This window comes from Amblyomma maculatum, chromosome 6, assembly GCF_055883805.1.
Source record: "Amblyomma maculatum isolate TAMU_Amacu chromosome 6, ASM5588380v1, whole genome shotgun sequence".
In the NCBI taxonomy this organism is placed as follows: Eukaryota; Metazoa; Arthropoda; class Arachnida; order Ixodida; family Ixodidae; genus Amblyomma; species Amblyomma maculatum.
The window spans coordinates 46,673,133-46,695,562 of NC_139349.1; the positions used below are offsets into that span (position 1 = coordinate 46,673,133).

A 22,430-nucleotide genomic window follows, 5' to 3' on the forward strand; every position below is an offset into this window, starting at 1 on the left:
TGCGCATCACTATGCGTCACAGCTCACAGCAGCAGTTGATCACGTGTTTTCTTTTCTTTGTGAGATTAAAAAAAAAAAAACAAAAAAAAAGGTTAGACAGTTTTAGTAGTATGTGGTAGTATTGCGTTTTGTAACCAAAGTAAATAAAAGTGCACAGAAATGTAGAAAGGTTTTGCTAATGACCTGTGCTCGTGCTTTCATTCACTGCGGTCCTGCGATGCTTTGCGAATGAATTCCTACTTTGGCGCGTTTGTGATGTCGCGGCTTACTTGAATCGTTCTGTTTAGGAAAACGCGCTAGCACGTTGTGAACTTGTGCCCCTTTTTCTTTCGAAATGACCTCTGAACAGGCACAGAAAGCTCAGCCTCGAGTGCACGGGAAACACTCGGCAAAGTCGGCCGCAGTGCCTACGTTTCGAACACTCTACAAGGAACAGTGCGACAGCTTATACGTGTGTAGTCGACGCACACTACTATCGAAAATTCCAGAGGATGCGTCACTCGATCTTTATGTGGATATAATACGGGCTGATGAGTGGAAGCCGCTCTTGCAAGCTTTGCGCTTGGACAGAAGCCTAGAAGCGGTCTCGTTCAGGTCGTCTTTTCTCAGCAACTACCCCGAGCTAATTGGTACGTGATTGATCCACGCACATATTTTTGAGTGCTAGTTGGGGCTGGTTGCATCGCTGCGCAGCGACATTGTCTTCAGATGAGCCGTTACTTTCACCTGGCAGTTTAACCAGCCAAGCTGGAAACAAGCAAAGAGAAAAAAGAACATTTCCGTTATTCGCGATTATCAAAACGAAAATGTTTGGATAACAAAACAACCAGCGCAATGCAATTGAACATTCAAAAAAGAGCCCTCCGGGGTGGCGCGATGGTTACGGCGCTCGACCACTGTTCCCAAGGGTGCGGGATCGAATCCCGGCCTCGGCGGCCGCTTTCGAGGGAGGCGAAAAGCAGGACGCCCGTGTGCTGTGCGATGTCAGTGCACGTTAAAGAACCCCAGTTGGTCAAAATTTCCGGAATCCTCCACTACGGCATCTCTCATAGCCCAAGTCGCTTTGGGACGTTAAACCCCACTAATAAGCATTCAGAAAATTTTAACTTTCAACGTACCGTACTGTGACACAAGACCATTATACTCGCTGCCGCATGTTAGTGTACTCTTTCTAAAATCATCTTATAATGCCCAAATTATCTGCATAGTTGTTTTCACTTATTAAATATCTGCTACTTATAGAGGTTCTGATTTTCTCTGAAAAAAATTTATATCACAATGCTTGCTGTAAGAAGCATGTAAAGAACATGACAATGTTTGATCTGCCTTCAAGCTTGTCTTTTTTACTAGTGGCTTGGTGAATTGTTTAATTCACAGCCTTGATGTGTTAAGGCGATAGCCTTTGATGGCTCATGCTAGCAGATCGTGTCCGTTCGTCCGTCTGTAACGCTTTCGTTACGTGGGAGGCAATAGCTGGCAGCTGACATGGCCAAGTACTAACGGAACGTAGGGCTTCCTGACATTACGTTTAGCAGGAGCCGCCAACTCGCGCCTCTTCTTTCATATCGGAGGGTGATACCACATCAACCTGCCAAAACCCTTGCATCCACGCTATCCTTAGACCACACAGGCAAGTTCATGCAGCTCGGTTAAAGCGGGGCTTCATATGTTGGCTGGCAGCTTATGCTATTGCATCATCGCGAAGTTGGGAAGGAAAACAGAGAAAAAAAGGTGCTGTTGTGGAGGACATTGCACCACCGTGCATTAGAGGCTTTTGCCTCATCGCAGTTTAGTGATCTAAAATGCCCCCTAAAATTTTTAAACATGCGACACAGCTAAGAAAGGAAGAACGCCTTCCGAGCAACTGCTGGGCTAAATTCAAAACTCCAAGTGTTCTTTATAACAATGTGAGATGAAGTTTGGGGCATTTTTCGAGAAGAAATTTACATGAGCTTGCTTTCTCAACACTGTTTTCAGAGTTCATATCTCCTGTTGCTATAGCTACACTGGCAGGGCATAGCAGTCAACGACAAGAAGTAAAAGTAACTGCACCTACAATTCATTAGCTAATATATGCATCATTCTTTTTAAAAGAGGCCGTGTTACCTTAGAAATAATTCGCGAGTGACACTGCTTACAGTAAAGGTCCTGGTATGCAGTAAACCATCTCGGTCCAAACAGATCCATTGTAAACGTGATGTGGTATATTTCTTGGCCACCTTGAATATTCTGTTAATTATTGTCATAATGACCTCATTTTTTGCATTTTGTTACGAATTACACAATTCTTATGGAAATTTTATTTTGTAAATAATTTGGACAAAGGGAGCCCTTAGGGGTCAATGACCTCTGCATCTCAGTATTCCAGAATTGCAACTTTTCCCATGTTCAGGAAATGGTGATGATTTGGTTTATTGAAGTAAAGGCAGTTTTAGCCATAGAGCACCATGACGGAAGTATTTTGGTTGAATCGAATTGAGGTCGGTCACCCATTCTCCAAGCATTTCGCTCCAGGAACACCAGGCACCAGACCTGGGGAAAGCTTGTCCTCTTTGGAGACCGGCGGCTAATGGGCATCATTGTGGACCAAACCTTGCAACTCCTGCATGTGAGCTGGATGCTCAAGCAACCCATATTCATGGAATGTTTAGCTAACAAAAAATATGTTGCTTACTATGTGGAGCATTTTGTGTTTATTTTGCTTTTTCTCAGCGCAGTTGTGTTATGGGTGGCTTTACTCTCTTTCTTGCAGCTGACGTTGGCCGCTTGCAGTTAGTGCAGAAAATGCAGCAGATCATCCGTGTGCCCCCACTCTTCACACCAGAGAGTTTGAAAACATTTTGTTCTGTCCTTTCGGAGCACCTGAAGAACAATGCCAGGCTCCGATCCTTGGAGCTGATCGGCTTTCCTTTCTCACTGGCCCATCTCCAGGACCTATCACTGGTATGATGCGATCGGTCTGTATTATGCCAAAGTTTCTTTTGCTTAGTTAAGTACCTGCCAACATGAGCCAAAATGTTTTGTCATGCCATCCAGACATTTCTTGCCATGTCTATGAAGGATTTTCATATCTATTTATGCATGCATACAGCCGGTGTATGTTTGGACAGTTTGACTTGTGCTATAATCAGCTTTTACTATTCAAGTCATAAAGTTTTTTTCTCTTGAGCGCTATATATCTTTAGGGGGGCCCGGGTACCGATATTTGAAATCTAAGTCCAGCATTAAGGACTTCTGAATTTTCTCTCATATTCAAGCATTCCAGTTTATTAAGATTATCAGTGGATTAAGAGGGAGGAGTTGAAAGGGTGTGAGAAAGACAGGAGGCCAACTGCGTTCAAATTGGCCGACATGCCGTAAAAAATACATTCAAGAAGCACAGTGGGCACGTGCAACCACATGGACACCCCTTTAGATAGATACAATTATTGAATTTAAAATTTCTGTGGTGCTTGATCATAATTGGTAGTACTATCACTGCAGAATCATATCAAGCACTGCTGCTGTCTCCTTTTTACTACATTGAAGACCTGTTGCTATTGCATAAATACTTGCAATAGCATAAGTACTTGTACTTTTGCACAAGGATGTAGTCAACTGACCTTATAAAGTGCACATAGTCTTGGAGTGAAGAGATTGCGCTAGAAAATTTAGCCACCCTATATACGCAATGCCTCATGACCTCAGGAGTGCCGGAATCATGGAAGAACACTAATATTATTTTGATCCACAAGAAAGGGTATTTCAAGGAATTAAAATGTTGTATACAGACCAGCTTACTATCTATTACATACAAGGTGTTTAGTAAGGTACTAGCTAATTGAATCAGGAAAACCTTAGACTTCAATTGACCTGAAGATTGGGCAAGTTTTCGGAAAGGCTACTCTACTGTCGACCATATTCATACTACTAGCCAGGGGATAGAAATATGCTTGGAGTATAACGAGCCCCTATACATAGCATTCTTCAGTTATGAGAAAACATTCAACTCAATAAAACCCTCGGCAGTCATGCAGGCATTGCGAAATCACGGTTTTGACGAGCCATATGTGAAAGTACCGGAAGATATCTATAGTAGCTGCACAGCAACCATAGTTGTGCATAAAAAAAGTGTGACAATTCCTCAAAGCGTGTGTTTTCCCGTCACCGTGAGCATTTTCTTTATGGCACTCGAACCGGTCTGCGTGGGGAAGAAGCGCGAAGAGAAAGAGTGGAATACGCGCTCTCCCTGCATACGGCGAGGATGTCTCCTGCTAGCTATGTGTGCGGTCTGCTTTCTTGGTGCCTCTACCCGCGCCCTTCTAAGGGCATGTTGGTGACCCATGCATAGGCATCTTGAGGATCGACCTCTTACAATCCCATAACAGAAAGGAATAGAATTCCCTATAAGAAAAGGCGTTAGGCAAGGAGACGTGATCTCTCCAGTACTGTTCACAACTCGCTTACAATAAGTATTCAGAGGCTTGGAATGAGATCAGTTAGTGATAAGGGTTGATGGAGAATAGCTCAGCGATCTGTGATTTGCTGATGACATTGCCTTGCGTAGTAACTCAAGAGATGAATTGCAAAGACAGATTGATGACCTAGATGGGAAAAGCAGAAAGGTAGGCCTTGCTAGGGTAGCGCAGTGGTTAGCGCACTCGATTACTGTGCACAAGGATGCGGAATCGAATCTCGGCCTCAGTGGCCGCTTTTCAGTGGACGCGAAAAGCTAGGCGCCCATGTGCTATGTGATGCCATTGCATGGTAAAGAACTCCAGGTGGTCGAAATTTCGAGAGCCCTCCACTACGGTGCCTCTCATAGCCTGAGTCACTTTGGGACGTTAAACTCCAAAACCAAACCAAACCAGAAAGGTAGACCTAAAAATCAATATGCAGAAGACTAAGGTAAGTTTCAACGGCCTTGGAAAGGAACAGAACAGCAGTTTACAATTGTAGAGAAGCACTGGAAATGGTAGGCAAATGTCTTTTTAGGACAAGTAACAGCAGATCCGGATCACGAAAAAGAAATAACTAGGAGAATCAGATTTGGATGGAGCGCATTTCGCAAGTACTCGCACTTCATGGCTAGCAGCTTACCGGTATCACTCGAGAGGAGAGTATCTAAGGGTTGCATGTTGACGATACTCACCTGTAGGGCTGAAGTGTGGAGGCTAACAGAAAGTGTTCTACTCAAGTTGACGACAAAGCAGAGAGCTGTTGAGCGGAAAATAGTAGGTGTGACGTTAAGAGAGATAGGAAGCGTGCAGAGCGGATCAAGGAACAAACTTGAGTTAGTGACTTTCTAGCGAAAATGAAGAACAAATGGGCATGGGCCGAACATGCAACGTGAAGGGAGGATAGTTGATTGCCGCTAAGGATGGCAAATTTGTTTTTCAATTGAAAGGCAAGCATAGCAGGAGGTGGAAAAACTAAGTGGATGAGGTTAACATATTTACAGGAGTCAGGTGGATGCAGCTAGCACAGGACTTGGTTAATTGGGGGAATATAGGAGAGGCTTTTGCCCTGAATTGGGTGTAGTCCAGCTGATAAAAATGATGACTTAGACCTTTTCGTTGCACAGAAGCTGGCCAATCATGCATGTTTTCAGTTATTTTCTTCTGTGTGAAGAAAGCAAATTGCAAATAACAGTCACATATACTCATGATCAAAATCTGTTTTTTTGCAACTGCTGTTCCATATAAAGGCATAAAAATGGTTTGTTTGCACTGCCTTTTTGCTGCCATTATTTTTTTCTAGTAAAAAAAATTTATTTTTATGTTATGCATGTTATGCATTGGGGTAGAGAAGGGGGGTGCCCTCTTCCTCGCCACCCTGTAAATACATGTGTACAATAGTTATGAAAAAGTTACTAAGTGTTACTGCCTAGCTCGATGGACACTGCCGCCTCCTCACCAGGCACTCAGTTGGGAGGAGGCCGTCATTCTATGGGAAATACAGACCGGGTCACTCCTCGCCCCGCAGAGCTACACGTCCTTCACCCACGAGTGGTGTATGCACTGTATATAAAGTAGGTCCGGCGGACCAAGGGCGCATCACGTGGGACTGTGCCTGGTTTCTGACCGCCCGAACTTCAAATTGCGGTGCAAAGTACAGACAAAGATAATCAACTATGGGTCATCCAGCAGGCCCTAGATGCGATCGAAAAGCACAAGCCTCACGACCCACCACAAATGGGCCGAAATGGGGTAATGCAGAGTAGGGTATAACCTCAGGTCGACGCTTGGCCAGCAATACGATGCATTAAATTGTCGGTTACCGACAATTCATTTAAGTTATACCTACCCCACCCTATACTTAGAATATGATGCATAAGTATTTATTGCCACAGTCCTAATTGTCAAGTGAACTGAACACTGACCAAAACATGCCATCGGTTCATGTCTGTCATGAAATGGTCTTGCCCTGTGTATACACTGACCGCTCCAATATCCCTGAAACAAAGGTTTATTAATTTGGCATTGAAAATCTCATAAAACAAACTGAGGTCCCCTCTTACGGTGAAACGATTTCATCACCAATGTAGTACACCTCATGACAACACCTTTGAGAAGTATTTTTTTTTTCTTTTGTGTTCTTTTTTATTTCAGTGGTGCTCTTCATGTTCTGTTATATCTTGTGCTCACTCTAATACACTCGTCAATGAAGAGCAGCACTCCTTCATTAGACAGCAATCTTTCTGTTGCACTGAAAAAAAAAATAATAAAGTTGGACGCCTATAATCTAGTTTGTTGTCCCTTCAAGGAGTCTCATGCTGCTACCTGAATGGGGAAAAAATTAACTGTTTTGAAAAAGTTGGCTACATGGGTGGCTGTGCTGTCAAGTGACCCTTTCGCTTTTCCTCTTTTCTGTTTTTTTCTAACAGGGCATCCATGCTTCAGCTTCCCTGGCTTCTCTCAGTTTTGATGGCAGTTCACTAGGAAGGCAAAGTGTGGAAGGTAAGGTGTGGTGACGTTAAAATATAAAAAGATGAATGACTCATTACACTTAGGTAATTGTTGCACGCATCATTTCTTCCATAAATAATTCAGGTTCAGGAATACCACTCGTATAAACTTCCACCACTGTCCTAAATGCTCGTCTGTAGAGTCCTGTTAGGACATTTAATTGTGTGCAGTTGTTTACATTGCTAACATCTTTACTTGTGCCTGCCACAGTGACTCAGTGGCTTTGGATACTGTCCAGGGGCCTAATCCTCGAAATAGTTCACTTTGGAACGCGAACACTTTGCTGTGACGTCAGTTTGACATAGCCATGGGATGGGAAGGGAGGGACGCAGACTGTGGGAGGCCGAGGGAGCAAACAGCCAACCGGCTTTAATGGGCGGTTCCATCTCGGTTTCTTAAGCTCTGTATGAATGTATTTGGCTACAGTTCTGCAAATTTATTATTAGAGCTTATAAAATAAGCGCACAATTTATTTTGGAAAGCTTTCAACATTTCTCACAGCGCGCAGATTTGTTTCCGCTCCCTTGTGTGCGTGCTTGTTCTCGTTAGGCCATGGGGCGCTTTTAGCTTTTTGAAAGCCTGAAGTGCCTCTGGAAAGCATCGTCTGGCATGTCGAAAGGATTATCATCTCCGCGTGACCGCCGAAGCCACCCACCGGTCACATTCATTAAGCACCGCGAACAACAAAGAAGGGGGAGATAGGTGGTACCGGCATATTTCTCACACTAAAGCAAACACTACTTCCGCGGTTCCGCACACAGCAACCAAACGAGTTCGCTTTCAGTTGATTGACATGTCTTGTGATGTCTACAAAATCCATAGTCCCGCCTCCGTGATTTGACGTTACCCCCAGCGGTAGCGACAAGAGGCAAATGGAGCGTAGCAGCGAAAGAGAAAGCGAATGCGTTCCAAAGTGAACTCTTTCATGGATTCAGCCCCAGGTCGATGACTGGGATGGGGCAATTTCTATGGCTACCTCTCCTTTTCTTCTTCTTGTTCTTTCTAAATCAACCACTGCCACCACAGCAGCACGCATGGCATAAAGAGCTTGTGTTGAAGGCAATGACAGTCCTAACTGCTACTGCTGTAAAGCAACAGTTGTAACACATGTTTGACATTGCCTGTAGTCTTGCAAACCAACTCTCATTCCACCTGTGTTGAAGTCCTGCCACAGGTGGAGCATTGGTAAAAGTTGACTTTATCTGCTTTTCACTTGTCATCTAATGCCGAGAGTTCCTCGAAACACAGTCCCTCTGTCCTCCCCCCTCTTTCAGCATTGTGCCATGCCTTGCGGGAGAAGGAGAGTGTCCGCCATCTCAGTCTTTGTGACTGCCGTCTGGGAAGCAGGGAGGTTGAACTGCTTGCCTGGCTTTTACGGCAGCAGAGCCTTGGTCGCCAGGGGGCTCTGTGGCAAGGCGTGCTGCGACAGAGGGCGCTGGCAATCGACTCTCTTCGTGGGCTGCGACGACTGAGCCTGTGCCGGAACCCGCTTGGAGACCAAGGCATTTGCACCCTGGTCGAAGCACTCGTGGACAATTTTTGCCTTCAGGGTACGTGGTGACGTCCTCAGTCCTATTATTCAGGACGCACCTGTCAAGTCGTAAGGGTTAGGCTTGTCATTCGTGCTGCTTGCTTTACGAGGGTTTCACTTTTTTGTGGCAGTCTAAGAGAGTACAGGAAGAGGAATAGCACTTTCTCATATGAGGCAGTTCTGTTACGAATTCCCTAAGCAATTTGGCACCACTCATTAGGTGGCTTCATCTAAAATGTGGAAGGACAAGAAGCACGAAGGTTTGGGTAAGTTAGCCAAACATGCTGAGCAAAGGATGGTATGGTGTTTTAGGTTTTATTTTTATGTTGTGCTTGTTTTGTGCTTATAACCCCTCTGCTTGGTTTGTATGCCTTTTAGATGTTGATTTTCTTTGGCATTTTGCCATGTGTTTTTTTTTTATTCATTTCCCAACCAAGGGCATGCCCCTGATAGGTCTTAAAGAATTTTTTATCTGCTTTGGTTCTTCACCTGTAGTCTCATACGTCCTCCTTGCCATGTTGGGTGCACTTTTGGTGGTTTTCCCTTCGTTTGTGTTTGATTTCTTTCACTTTGAGGTGCACCATCCACAGGGGCTTGGCCTGTTGCTATCTTGTCAGTCATCAAGTCCAATGTCATTACTTGCACATTGCTGCTCTGCATAAATTCCGCAGTTTCGCAGCCATTCATTCAAGTTATTATTCGACTCTTGTGTATATATTGCTACGAAGACGACGAAGCGGGCAGTGGCACGGGGCGGAGTGCTCGCGCTAGACCCGCTGGCCATTAAAGCATATTTCATCATCATGTCATCACGTCGTTCTGTTTCTGTTGTGTCGCCGTGTTCCATCGCTCGTCATGTCACCACATAACAATATGTTCACTTCACTTCACCCTCATCTTATCCTGTGCTCAGAATGTGGAAGGAAAGTTATCTAGGTTGCAGTCATCATGTTTTTTTTTTTTTTAATTGCAAAAGCAATGCTACTCTAGGTTTCGAGCCTTCAGTGTAGCGCTGCCGGTAGGCACGTCTTACCCACGTGATGCTGTGACGTCACACCCCACGTGACACACGGGCTGGCAGGAGCTGCCAACTTGGGTCTCTCGTTTCACATGGGACGGTTATATCAGAATCAGCCTGCTAGGACCCTGGCATTCACGTTACTCCTATAGGCCACCAAGGCATATTCATACGGCTTGGTTAAAGCGGGGCTTTATATGTGGGCTGCGGAAGATGAAAAACAGAAGAAGAAAGCTCGGTCACTCGCAGCTAATGCTTTCACTAAATATTTGGTTCCGCAGCTTTGAACCCTTGTAACTTTAGTTTTTTCTTTCATTTCATTGACTTTCTCAAGCTTGCACAGACACTTTGCAGGGTGCTTGGTCATTCATTTTGCGACTTCTATCATGGTGAAGTGCTTTACTTGGCTTGTGGGCAACAGTTGAACACCAGCGCTCTGCACCCATTTCCATTTCGTGTGGTATCATCTGGCTACCTGCTCACACTTGCACCAATATGTCATTTATGCTACTCTAATATTCTTCCTTTGTTCCTACACTTAAGCTTAGGAATAATAAAATCACTGGGAAAAGCAGAGTGTTTTGTCGTGGGAATTTCATCGCTGTTGCATCAAAACAACTCAGAGATACTTTTGACTTAAAACAGGGAGAACTTAAACAGCATTGTTAGCATCAGTGACCTCATTCAGGTTTTATGCTGTAACCTAAACCAGCTATGCATCCACAGCTAAAATGCTTGATGCTACCACGTGCATGCTTCAAAGTATCTTGTAGACAGCCAATTTACACAACTTTGTTCATAAGGAAGAGTATCTGAAGCAGGACTGATTGTGTAGATGGGCCAAAGGCATTTAATATTGTGTTTTTCGTTAGAAACTTCCACTGTTGCTGCCTGTGATTAACATTAAGCTCAAAAATTTCATCTTCATGATTGCAAAAAAGGCCTTGTGCAGCAATCACATGGAAAACAGCTATATGCTGTAGTCTGGAAGGTTGTTCAAATTATGCAGAGTACAAATCAAGGAGAGTCTGTTTCAATGCTCATAATACTGGCAAGACCGAAGCATCGCTTCAGGTAAACTAAGGACTAAAAAGATGTGGCTCTGCCTGCACCACTGCTGTATCTTGGGTAGGTTAACTAATAGTTCGAATTAGTGACATCCCACTGTGCTGTAATATGGAACACTATGCATAAAGTGCTCAAGCTAGTGGCAAATTCCTACCCTAACCGAACACTACCCTAACCTTTGTTTGACAGCCTGTCCTTATCTTTTCCTCCTTTGAAGTGAAAGCTTCAATATGGCAGGTTTTCAAGCCGTTAGCATGGAAGCAAATTTGACCTTGAAAAACTTCGAATGTCAAAAACTTACATGCAGTGCCGGTTCAGGTGTCCACAGAACAAGTGTGACAGATACTGTGCCCTTGCTTTCCTGGGAACTGATTATAAGAAAAATTATGAAAAGACAGAGTCTATCGCTGCAACACTCACAGTTTTCGTTCTATTACTAGGTTCAAGCCATGCTTAAACCGTCACAATTTTTTTTTTTTTTTTAATTCCAGAATTGATTCCTACTGAGCTTAGTGGAGGCCATTGACCTATGAGAGAGTAGCAAGTATTCTTACCGCAAATGTTTCTCCTTGTAACAGCACTTGATCTTCAATGCTGCAACGTTGGCAGTGCTGGGGCCAGAGCCTTGCTTGATCTTTTGGCCAACAACATTGTACTCGAGGTGGTCGACATCCGGCAAAACCCGAACGTCGGTGAGGTTCTCGTATTCATTATTGCCGGTATTCCAATAGTCAGTGCTTTCTATATAGGGAGCTTGCATGAAGTGATGCATGCTGGGCAATCCGCCATTATGCTGTCGTTGGCAGCAGACGGCGGGCGGTGCAGCCAGGCTGAATGGAGCGAGTGCCTTGTTGTTTTTGATGGTCCACTGAGCAAACAAGCGGCTTTTCGTGCTCTGCCCATATGTGCATGCAAGATATCAGTGAGGAACGTACGCTTCAACGCTGCGCTCGAAAAATCGGGCGCGCTATGAAGAAACGTAAAGCAGTGCGGCGCGGACCTGTTCAAGCTAAGCACAGTGAATAACGTACGCGTCGACGCTGTGCCCGAAAAATCGGGCACGCTATGAAGAAATGCAAAGCGGTGCAGCGCGGACCTGTTCAAGCTAAGCGCAGACGACCGACCGCACTATGCATCTGGACCTGTGGCCGCCCGTCGACATCGGCAACATTCAAGACTTCTAGTTCTGGCGAGTAGTTAGATACTTTTCCAGATTGGCGTCGATCTCCGTGTGTTGGCCCTTGCGAGCCATTCGCATAGGCGTCGCTAGAGGGATCCTTTGCATTCTCGCACTCATGCAGACGTTTTTTTTTTAATTGTGAAGAACCCACAATCGGCCTGTCTGACCGTGCCAGCATCGTTTGCACGCACTGATTGACCATGTAGATGAGGCTAGTGTGGCAGTGACGTGCTGCGTTGTCTGCTGCCAACGACAACATCATGGCGGAATACTCAGCCTGCATTGCTTCTTGCAAGCTCCCTATAGCATCCAGCTTTTATTAACATAGATAAGTAGCCAGTGCTAAACACTTACTTGGTTCAAGTTTTATGTTGCATGGTTCTCCCATAAGTGCATATACGCTCGTGTTTGCGAAGTGGAGCTTTTTATTATTACATAGTGACATCAAGGCCAAGGCCGCTAAATTATTGCATATAATGTGCTTCAGTTTTAATCTCTTTTCTGCTTTTCATGGTCTCTTATGTCAGCAGTGGAAGTATAAAAACTCCTTTTGAAAAATAAACTTGCTGTTATAAAAAAGCTAATTCAATCATAAGCAAGTTTACACATTGGCATTGAACTATGATATCATGAAATGTCTTGTATTGTGAAGACCAATTTTGTGTAGCGGATCAGTTTTGCCTTAAATTATGTTTTATTTAGTTTTGGATAAATTGCAACTGTGATAAATAGAATTATCTATTTAGAGGGATTTTAAATTAACACATCTTGGTGCACCAAATTTTGTTTTTCATGGCTTCTCTTCAAGGAAGTTGAGGGCAATGGAAGTGTTTGTTTCTTTATGGAGGCTTCATTGATTTCACCTGCAGCATCTTGTTCTTCATTGCTAGTTCAGTCAGGAGCTTCAAATCGTCAGCTATGTGCCGTAACAAAACCATTTATGTAGGTACTTCATATTCTGCTTGGGATACAGCTATAGTGGAAGTATATGTGAATCGTGCAGCTCTTGCTTACGGCGCTTCCTGCCTTTCACAGTGTATTGTTGTGTCATCTGCAGCTTACATCACTTGATTTTATTTCCTGGAAGTGCCTGCACTACAGTGATCTACAGTGAAGCACACTGCAGGGTAAATCACAAAAACCTAATGTACAGTGAAATACAACACGTGTGTGCATTCCCTCTTGCTGTGTTATTTCACATACTTTTAAGGAGCCCTACTTATGTATGACTGCATTTCGCATTGAGAAAGCTTGAACTTGGGCTCATCTGCCATTGTTGGATTTCCTTGTGCAGAGGGTGGCCTTGCCAAGGACCTGGCTGAGAAGGTAGCATCAAATCGACGAGGAAGACGTTGTGAGGCAAGTATGCCACCCTGCTGCTTGGTTGAAAAGTTGGTTACAGACCTCTGCTTCAGTAGAGTGCATTGCATATTGTCATTATCTTTCGTACCCGCATGGTTTCACAGCATCATAAAGGAATGAAATCAGATGCGTCCAAAACTCTCTAGCATTAAAAAAGATGGTACTGCTCTCTCGTAGGCTTGGCTGCTTTACCCTAGCCTCTGACGAAGGCCAGCAGGCTCTCAAGTTCCAACTGAGAGTCATAACCTGGAACGTCAGTCACAAAACAATTCTTCATATTCATACCAGGAGGTCGAATTCTCTGGAACCCTCCATTATTGCCTCCATCACAGCCTGAGTTGCTTTGGCATGTTTGAGATGTCCGGGGGTGTGGTAGTGGCACTCATGTCCAGCATTATCATTGCATTAATCATTTTGCAAACCAGCCCGTGCTGATCGTTACTGGTACCCGAAGGGTAAATGAGTGTATAGTCTCTCTCTGTTTTGCAGAATTTTTCAGCATTGCATGCCACTCGTGTTGTGCAGACTTGGGAGCATATTCATGTCCACTTTGCGTTTGCTGCTGCACTCGCATAATTAACAGTGATGCTATCTCGTGCGCATGCAGTACGACCTGCTTCCCCTGGGTAAGAGTCAGCCGGTGCAGGAACAGCCGACCACTCGACCCCAAAGGAGCCGGTCAGTGGGGCGACCTGTGGAGGCAAGTGAGCTCGAGTTGCTGTGCAAAGTGCTCTTTCTCTGGGCGCCCTTGATTGCGGGAAGAAATCGTGCGTTCGGGGCACCAGGCCTGCTTTCTGTGGTTGCATGTGTTTTACCAAAAGGCAAACATTCTCAAATACCATAAAGAAAGAAGGCACAAGTTCCGAATAGCCTGCAGTGAACTTAACTTGCGAAGTGAATGTGCTCGCATAGTAGACACATTTCTCATATTTTTCGAATCTACCACAGTGTAAATTTTACCATTCATAATGAATGTGCCTCACAGACCAGCACTTTTTTGTGGGGCTGAAACTTCACTCATCGCACTCTTAAATATGGTTCCTATTCCTATTTGCAGAAGGAGGATATGCATGTGCACTTTTCAATCGGTTTTCCATATGGTCAAAAGACCAACACCCCGATTAATATTTAGACGGCAGCTTTGTGGAACTGGCCCCAATGTTATTTTGATTATTTTGGCCCTTATCTGTCCCCTTCAAGTCTGAAGAATCAGTCGGTGACTTTGTTGCCCATTTTTCATCGCGAACGAAATGGAACTTTTATAGTTTGTCACTTTCATTTATCATAAACAATAAATTAGTAACAAGGATTCTAATTTTTCCTTCCTCCATTACGTGAAGAACACGCAGAGCAAATGGAAGCGCCGTTCATCGTCTCTGGGCAGGGCTACCAACTCAAGGACACGCAAAGCTGACGCTAGGTCTCCGTCTCCAGACAGACCAAACAGACTGTGCCGTCCCTCACGTGAGCAAGTTGGACGGCAAGCCTTGAAAATAGTTGAGGTGAGCCTGTTTTAACCTGAGAAGGTGATGATTAGCCTTAGGATATAACTGGAGTGGGTGTGGGATATAGCCAACCAATATGATAGCCTTCTCTAAATATGAGAAAACATTTGGCTCGGTTGAAACCGAGACAGTTATGCAGGCGCTGTGGAACCACGGTGTAGAGGTCACATATAGTAAGCGTACTGGAAAGCATCTATAGCGACTGCACACCCATCATTGCTCTCCGTAGAAAAAAAAAGTATAAAATGGCAAATCACACCATCTCACTGCGCTGCTGAGTATAGTCTCTCCAGAAATTATTCTCATTATTATTACCACATCAAAATTGTATGGCACCAGTTCAGCATCAGCATGCATTTTAATGCTAGTACAATACTCAGTCTGCATGCTGATGACTGCTTTGCCTATCGGGAATTCCACCGAGTGTTCGTGGCCGCATCTGCTGCATCTCCTTGCATGTTTCTGTACACCTTCACAATGAACTTTTTTTTTTTTGACAACATACATTATGTGGACTATTGATTAGTCATGGGTTTAGTTTCACATAGGCTCAGTGGTATAAAGAAATACGTTCCTGCATATTTAGCGGTTCAAAGACTAGTAATTCAATGTTAAAGCAGGGCTGAAACCGAAACTCTAACTGCGGCCAAATATGCCAGAACTATTTGGGGTAGTAACACGATAAGGAAAGTCCCGCTCGCGTAGGCTTGGCTGCATAGCCACAGAAAGCTTTTCCAGAGTATAAGCTGGTGTGAAGATGATGTCTGCAATAGGAACAATATTATATATATTTATATATATTTATATTAGTTCGACTATGCCTTACAAACAGCACAGGTCGCATACATTGAAAGTAAAGTTCAGGGGGAAGAGGTGATGTGACTTGATGCTACGATGTGCTACACGTTTAGCACTACTAGTAGAAAGCGGTAGAAATTTCTTTTCACCACACACCGAGGGCGAGTCGATATTGGCCTCCATAGATTGTTAGCGCTGCATTCTAATGATGGGAAAGCTGCTTTCAATGAAAGTGGAGCGTTTTTAAACTTTAAAAGGGCAAAATAAATAAACATAAAACGGAGATACCACCACCACTGCCCATCTTAGCCAGCGAGCTGCAATGATGCCACATAATTATTGTTTGCCAAGGTGAACTCTGATATTCTAGTGCGACACAAACTTTGTACATTAGCATCCCATGCTGGTAGAAACCAGTTTCCAAAAGATGAAAAGTGTATGCCTTCGTGTTTTATCATAATCCTGTGCAATTGAGACTCGTTAATAGGGATACTTCGGCTCGAGCAAAACTGTCCGTAACTGCTGGTAAGCCATGGTAAACTATTCTAAACGCCACGGGGAAGTTTGAAGTTAATGTTTCAGGAGATATGGCAAGACGCAACCTCTGCTGCTACCGCTGTTCTCACCTCACAAGACATCAGTACCTATCTATACTGCACCAAGACAGCAGCAAAGTATAGAATAAGCTTCTCTGCTGAAAAAAATGTTTTCTTTTTTTATTCATTCATCTAACATGACAGAATGAAAGGCGCATCGGTGAAATTTCGTGGCACAGTAAAGCATGAAACCAAATTTTAAAAAAAAAAAAAACAATAAAAAGACCTCTGCTGAGTCACCCGCACTTTCACGCTGTCTTTGGTTAGAACCCGCTACTATACATCAATGGCATGAGCAGAGGTCCTCTCACTTGGTCTCACCATGGGTGTCATTGTCTGGTGTCCTCCGTTTAAAATGCAAGAGAAGAAACATTGCATTGGGATAACTAAGACTGTCTTTCCATTACTGTGCATAACAATGTATCAAAGGTATGTGGAACCCATTGTGTGTTGTGCATTTTCACTCTCTTCTCTCTCTGCACAGCAGGTTTCCAAATTAATAAAGCTTGAATACATTGAAACATTTGACCGTTGATAAAAGTGTCTATAATTTGATTTGTCCATTTTAACGAAGCTCATATTTTTGGGACATGGCTGTAGCTAGCACTATCTCTAAAATTCTTTACCTGCTCTCTTTTGTACAACCAAAGGAGGACCTGCGTCGGTGCAAGGAAAACTTAAGAAAAGAGCAAGAATTGAGGCAAGCTGCTGAACGGAAGCTCCTTGAGGTTGGTATCAAAACATTATCGGCTTCATTAAATTTGAGTGCACTGCTGCCTTGGCTGTAATAACTTATCACGTTTTATTTGGTCTAATTAGCATTTCATGGTCAGTGTTGTGGATAGAGACATGATTTTATGTGGCCTTGCAGCTCTTTGAGGAAAACCGACAGCTGCGCTCGGAGCAGTGCAGGAATTGCAAGCAGCCTGGATATTCGCTGGTCTCAGATTCTCTTCTAAAAGAGATTGAGAAGACCTTTATCAAGTTCCATCAGTTCTTAGCTGCTGTAGCCGCCCCAAGGTTAGTTCATTTGTTAAACATCTCCATGTTGTGTTAAGGGCCAAATGAAGAATGGCAGAGTTTTTTCTTTTACATTTTTACGCCTCTTCAAACAAAAGGCTGTTTGAAATTTATTTTGCAATTTATTTTGTTTTTTTGTTTATTTGTTTGCATCGTAGAAACTGCGCAGAGACTGCCCAGAAGGCTTCAAAGCAGCCTAAGGATACTGTTCCACACAGTTCAACACTGGGACAGCAGCATCAAGCCACACCGAAGGATACAAATGTCCATGCTGAATCGATTGATGTCCCTGATATCGCAAAGGATTGTGCCAAGGACCCAAATGAACATGGTCATGTGCCGTCCGTATCCACGCAAGCATCTGCTGCATCAAAACCGCCCGTGCCTCTCGATACGAAGCTGCTTCAAAATTTTGTTCAAAATAAAGCCAGGAAAATAATCTCCGAGATAAAAAGTAGGAGCACTAGTACAGCCGACCCAAGTTTGGCTGATGCCTCATTTGTTGCTCAGAATCACAATGGTGAAAGCTACAAGAAAAACTCTACCCCAATCACATCGGTGAGAGAGCCCGATGCCTCGCATCTTCCCAAATCAAGCAAGAAGTTGAGTGACGCATTAACCGACTTGTCTCCACTGGAGTCTTCGAAACGCCTTTCAGAGATTCTTGGCATTGATCAAGTGCCTTCCAAGCTTATACAAAGCAATTTGGGATCGACAGAGTTTTTCCCTTTGCAAAGTGAAAGTAGTTCGACAAAATACAAGTCTGACTTTACAAGCAGCGCATCAGTGGCATCGGCCTTTTCAGAAGTGGAAAAAAGAGGATCTCTAACAAAGAATTCTGTGTCCTCTGGCTCGACCTCAAAGCCTGGAAAGGATCAGTCACAGAAACGGGACTCAAAGTCCTCTACCAAAAGCTCAAAGTCCTCCCACGACACCACCCTGGTATCCTCCATCCAAGAAGACTTGGCGTCGAATAGTTCTGCTCCGTCAAGTTACAAGCGCCAGCCGGTAGAGTCGGGTGCTACGCAGCATGCCGTCAACAATGGCGCGAGAAAGCTGTCTGAGGCACAGCAAGACCCCAGTATGTCGCTATCAGATGCAATATCTCTCTCCTTCTCACAAATGCCGAGCAAGTCTTTTGACATGGACACAGCTGACATCACAGTCAGCAGCATCCACAGTCTTGGGTGGCACAAGGACAAGTCAAAGTGTTCAGCCAGGGACTTGTCGCAGCGGCATAGTACGCCAACACTTTCCCGCAGCGCTCAGCAAGGAATGTTTGATGTTATCTCAACACCATCCAATGTCAGTTTGTCTCAAAACCAGTCTGAAGTGTCAACACCTTCTACTCCAGACACCATGACTCCGCCTCAGTTAGCCGGAAGTGATTTTGATGGCTTTTAGAGCATTTCTCTATGCTTACAGGAACAGATCAGTGATGTCTGCATAAACTATCGTTTTGCACAGAGGCTTCGCGTTTCCCAGAATCTATGCAAACTTCGGTGAGAAATAAATACCTCTTCATTTTATAGCTCATAATGATGCACAAATGACAGGTTACTTTGTACTATGTCTCTTAATTGAAAGACCTGTCTCATATCAAGCCTTGCAACTGTTACAGCTTGCATTTCAACTGTAAAAATGAACATAATATAGATCTTGCTTGTATAAATATGCGTATAGAAAGCACCTCAGCTAGTAGGTTTCATTACTCAGTCACATCGGCCATGTTGTGGTAAATTTATTTGTCATCTTAGCAGCTTCCAGTTTAAAAATGATAATCCATATGTGTACGCACTTTGCCTTTCTTTATGTCAGCGTTTTTCAGTGCAACAAGTGTTATTTATTCAGATATTTTTTAGCAAATAGTTTTCTGACTATGAACGCAGTCCATCGCTTTCATGACAACCTGTAATGCGTCACTCGCCAGAACCATGTTGGTACAATGACTGTCTCTCATGATCAATATTTTGCTGCATTGTTTGCATTGTAATATCTATTTTAGGTACATAAACAGTTAAACAGTTCTCTTCTATATCATTTTATTATTTATTCTAACATGTAGTATATGTGTATGTACTAAAGTTTCAGTAGATGTGCTCCTCTTCCTTTTGCGCACAGTCTATTTTGCATTTTTTTTTTCTTTTTGAAGTGGCAAATGAGTATATCCTGGGCATGTGTTACTTGTTGGGATACCTTGTTGTTGAGTTGTCTTCCTTGTTAACTAGTATGTTATGCCTTCCTGAGTGGCACTCGTGCTCTGGAAGTTTTGTGTAGAGGTACATGTGCATGCGCGAGGCTGGAGCATGTGTAATTACCGCATCCTTTGCAACTACATCAATATACCTGTATATTCTTTTTAATGAGGCACCAAGAAGAATAAGGTTTCGAGGACATCTGCCGCAAGCTTTGCGCATCAAAAAATGCACAGACGCATGGTGCCAGGCGTACGGCATGCGGGAGGAATGGTGTGGCTTTGCGAAAGTGCAGTCTACATATTTGAAACAAAACAAAGTCAGTTGGCCCTGCCTTTTTTATGATTATCTCCAAAATAGGAAGGCCAGTAGGTTTCTTTTGCATGACGAAGTTATATACAGTAAACCCTATTTAACTCGAAGTTGTAAAATCCGGGAAAAAGTTCAAGATAAACCGAGTTTCAAGGAAAATTTCTGGTGACAACCTCTGGCGATCCTTCGTTGCATGCTGCCGCCAACGCCTGTCTTTGCCTCTGGTGCACACCGCACGGAGCGACGGGACTCTGCCACAAAGACACATTTTCAGCGTTGCTTTGTTGCCGCTCCCTCCTTGTTCGGTTACGGTGAATACAGTTACGCTATATCCCGTTTTTAACACTGCACAGCTTGAAATACAATAACACTGATGAAATATTTTACGCATCGCGTTTAAAAAAAAAAAAAAAGGTCGCAGCACAGTGGTGTGCTACACAGCGATGCATACTTTCATTGCAAGCAGTGGCTTTCTTCTGCTCCTTTCAAAAATTAACAAAATCTGGCCACACTAGCCTTTTTATTTTCCTTTACTACCCTACCAAGCTTTTACTGAATCTTGATGCGCCCATATATGCACGGATCAGACTAAGTGAGCATCTGCAGGTTCTTCACTCAAACCAGACTAGGAAAACGAACTTCGCTCGCAAAAAAAATGCCACAACTGAAATAGAGTAGTCCAAAGCCTTGTGCGATTGGCTGCCTCACGAGCTGCTTCCGGGTGAGACGCGAAATTCACCCAGAACCTGAGCACGACAGCGACGAGCGAAAATTCTTTAGCGGCCCTCGGCCCATCGACGCTCCACTGTACAAGGAGAAATAAACGCAAAACAATTCTTAGGAAAAACTGAATTTTATTATTTTGGAAGGCAGAACTGGGTAATGGTTGCCTGCTTTGTGTAGGCATTTGACCCAACAAGCGTCCTCGAGCTGCTGAACGCATCGCATAAGCCGTTGGTCGCCACCACTGTATTAACTTTGTTGCAGAGCAAGCGTTGCGGACACCACATACACAACAAAAGCCAAAGTCAACGCTTCATGCACATACCGTGACGAAACAGAACCACACAACCGCTATGCACGTGCGAAGGGCAGCTGACCGAACCACGCTGAACTGGCTGAACCGACTGCCCGATAAGACCCATCAGCCGCTGTGCGCGAGTGGCGCTCACGTGACTGCTCCCAAAGCGAAAAGCAGCTGCGTCGGCAGGAATTTTATATTCGCTCTTCGAACGTGTCTGCGTTCGGCATCTAGTATAGGAACAAAGCGCTCACTCGGAGCCTCTATCACCTTTCGTTAATGACCTTTGCCTTCGGTTCTTCCGGTCAAAATTTCGAGATATCCCTATTACTCCTGAAAAATTCTTAGAGATAAACGGGAGCTAATACATAGCACCTATGGGAGGTGAAGGCGCGGCGTGGAAAATGTTCTACTTAACCAATTTTTTTAGATATGCGAGTTCGTGTTAACGAGGGTTTACTGTATATCTTTGGAAAACCCTAAGAAACTTGCGACTGGCACAACTGCTGCACTGCTTCAGGATAATCCCTGCCCCATTTTATAATGGTGACATTGTTTTGGGGCATGTTGTCAATTCTTGTTTTCAACGTGCACGTGTCTGGGCAGCACCTCAATTTAAGAAAGTGGGGTGTGGGTATCATCACCCTTCTCTAGTTATCTTTTGACAATGTTTACTAGCTACTGGCTCCTGCATATTCCTCCATGAGTACGCCCCCAGCCTTGTTTCAGCTCCAACTTGGCAACTGTATTAATGCCACACGCATATTATAGGTGCCAAGAAAGGATTGAAGAAATTGGTACCACCACCGAAGTGATTGAGCGATTTTCTTTGTTATGTGTTCTTTGTTGCATTCGAGAACGGGTTCATGGCCTCAGCTTCATGTGCTGGTAGCATTGCGTTCCTTCTATTCATGACAGTTTTTGTGTGTGGTTGGCTGCGCAGTACCTGTCCAACTTTTTCCTTCGACATCTGAACCAAGATGTAAGGACAGGAAGGAAAGTGGGAATGAAAGTGAAAAGAGAAAGGAAGATTCCATGTGGGAGGGCTGAGGAGTAATTTTGACCACATGTGGATCTTTAACGTGCACTGATGTGGCACAGCACATGGACGCCGCTCTGTTTCGCCTCCATCAAAACACAACTGCCGGCGGTCGGGTTCGAACCCAGGTACTCCGGAACAGCAGTCGGGCATCTTGACCCTGCTGCACGCTGCGGTGGCGCAGTGGTTAAGATGCCCGGCTACTGTACTGGAGTACCTGCATTCAAACTTGACTACTAGCGGCTGTGTTTTGATGGAGGTGGAACGACGAGGCATCCATGTGCTGTGCGATGTCAGTGCACATTAAAGATCCCCAGGTGGTTGAAATTGCTCCACAGCTCTTCACTATGGCTCCTCTTTCTCTCCACTTTCACTCCCACTGTCCCCCCTTCCCTTACGGTGTGGCTCAGGTGTCCACAGAATAACCGATACTGCACATTTCTTGTAAACCAATTATTATTATCTTGACCACTGCGCCACCGCGTCGTGGCAAGGCTGTTCGTGTGTAGTAAATGTTTTCAAGTAACCTTGGGCAAAGTAGGGTACCTCGATAGCAGCGCAGTGAATGGAGGGATGCGGAACTATCAAAGCACCCTAGTACAAATGTTAGCACTGCGGGAGCAGAACTCGCCAACAAGCTGGAAATTGTTTCCCAACAAACTTGTTTCCAGCTTGTCATACTGCACAGACAGCTGAGAAACAAGGCAGGTTGCCGAGGTGTTGACTCGGTATGACAGACTCGGGCAATGAAAAATGAACGCAAACAGTGTTTGGCATTCGGGTTGTTCACTGGCCGAGCAAAACTTACGATGGCACCACACCAACAAAGCAGACACTT

The 22,430-nt window shown here is 44.2% G+C and overlaps 1 protein-coding gene across 2 annotated transcripts; it reads left to right on the plus strand.

Moving 5' to 3' along the window:
- Nucleotides 1–218: 218 nt before the first annotated feature.
- On the plus strand, nt 219–21,679 carry LOC146185657 (uncharacterized). 2 transcript variants are annotated; one of them, XM_084606554.1, is made up of 11 exons: nt 219–629; nt 2,753–2,943; nt 6,866–6,938; nt 8,222–8,497; nt 11,143–11,256; nt 13,039–13,103; nt 13,714–13,806; nt 14,447–14,608; nt 16,656–16,733; nt 16,877–17,025; nt 17,184–21,677. In XM_084606554.1, exons 1-11 carry the CDS (start codon nt 335–337, stop codon nt 18,427–18,429), a joined length of 2,742 nt encoding a protein of 913 aa, XP_084462680.1. In that variant the 5' UTR covers nt 219–334; the 3' UTR covers nt 18,430–21,677. The 2 variants fall into 2 exon arrangements, with proteins under 2 accessions (XP_084462680.1, XP_084462681.1); XM_084606555.1 differs by lacking the exon at nt 219–629 and having other exon boundaries at nt 2,830–2,957; nt 17,184–21,679.
- Nucleotides 21,680–22,430: the final 751 nt, after the last annotated feature.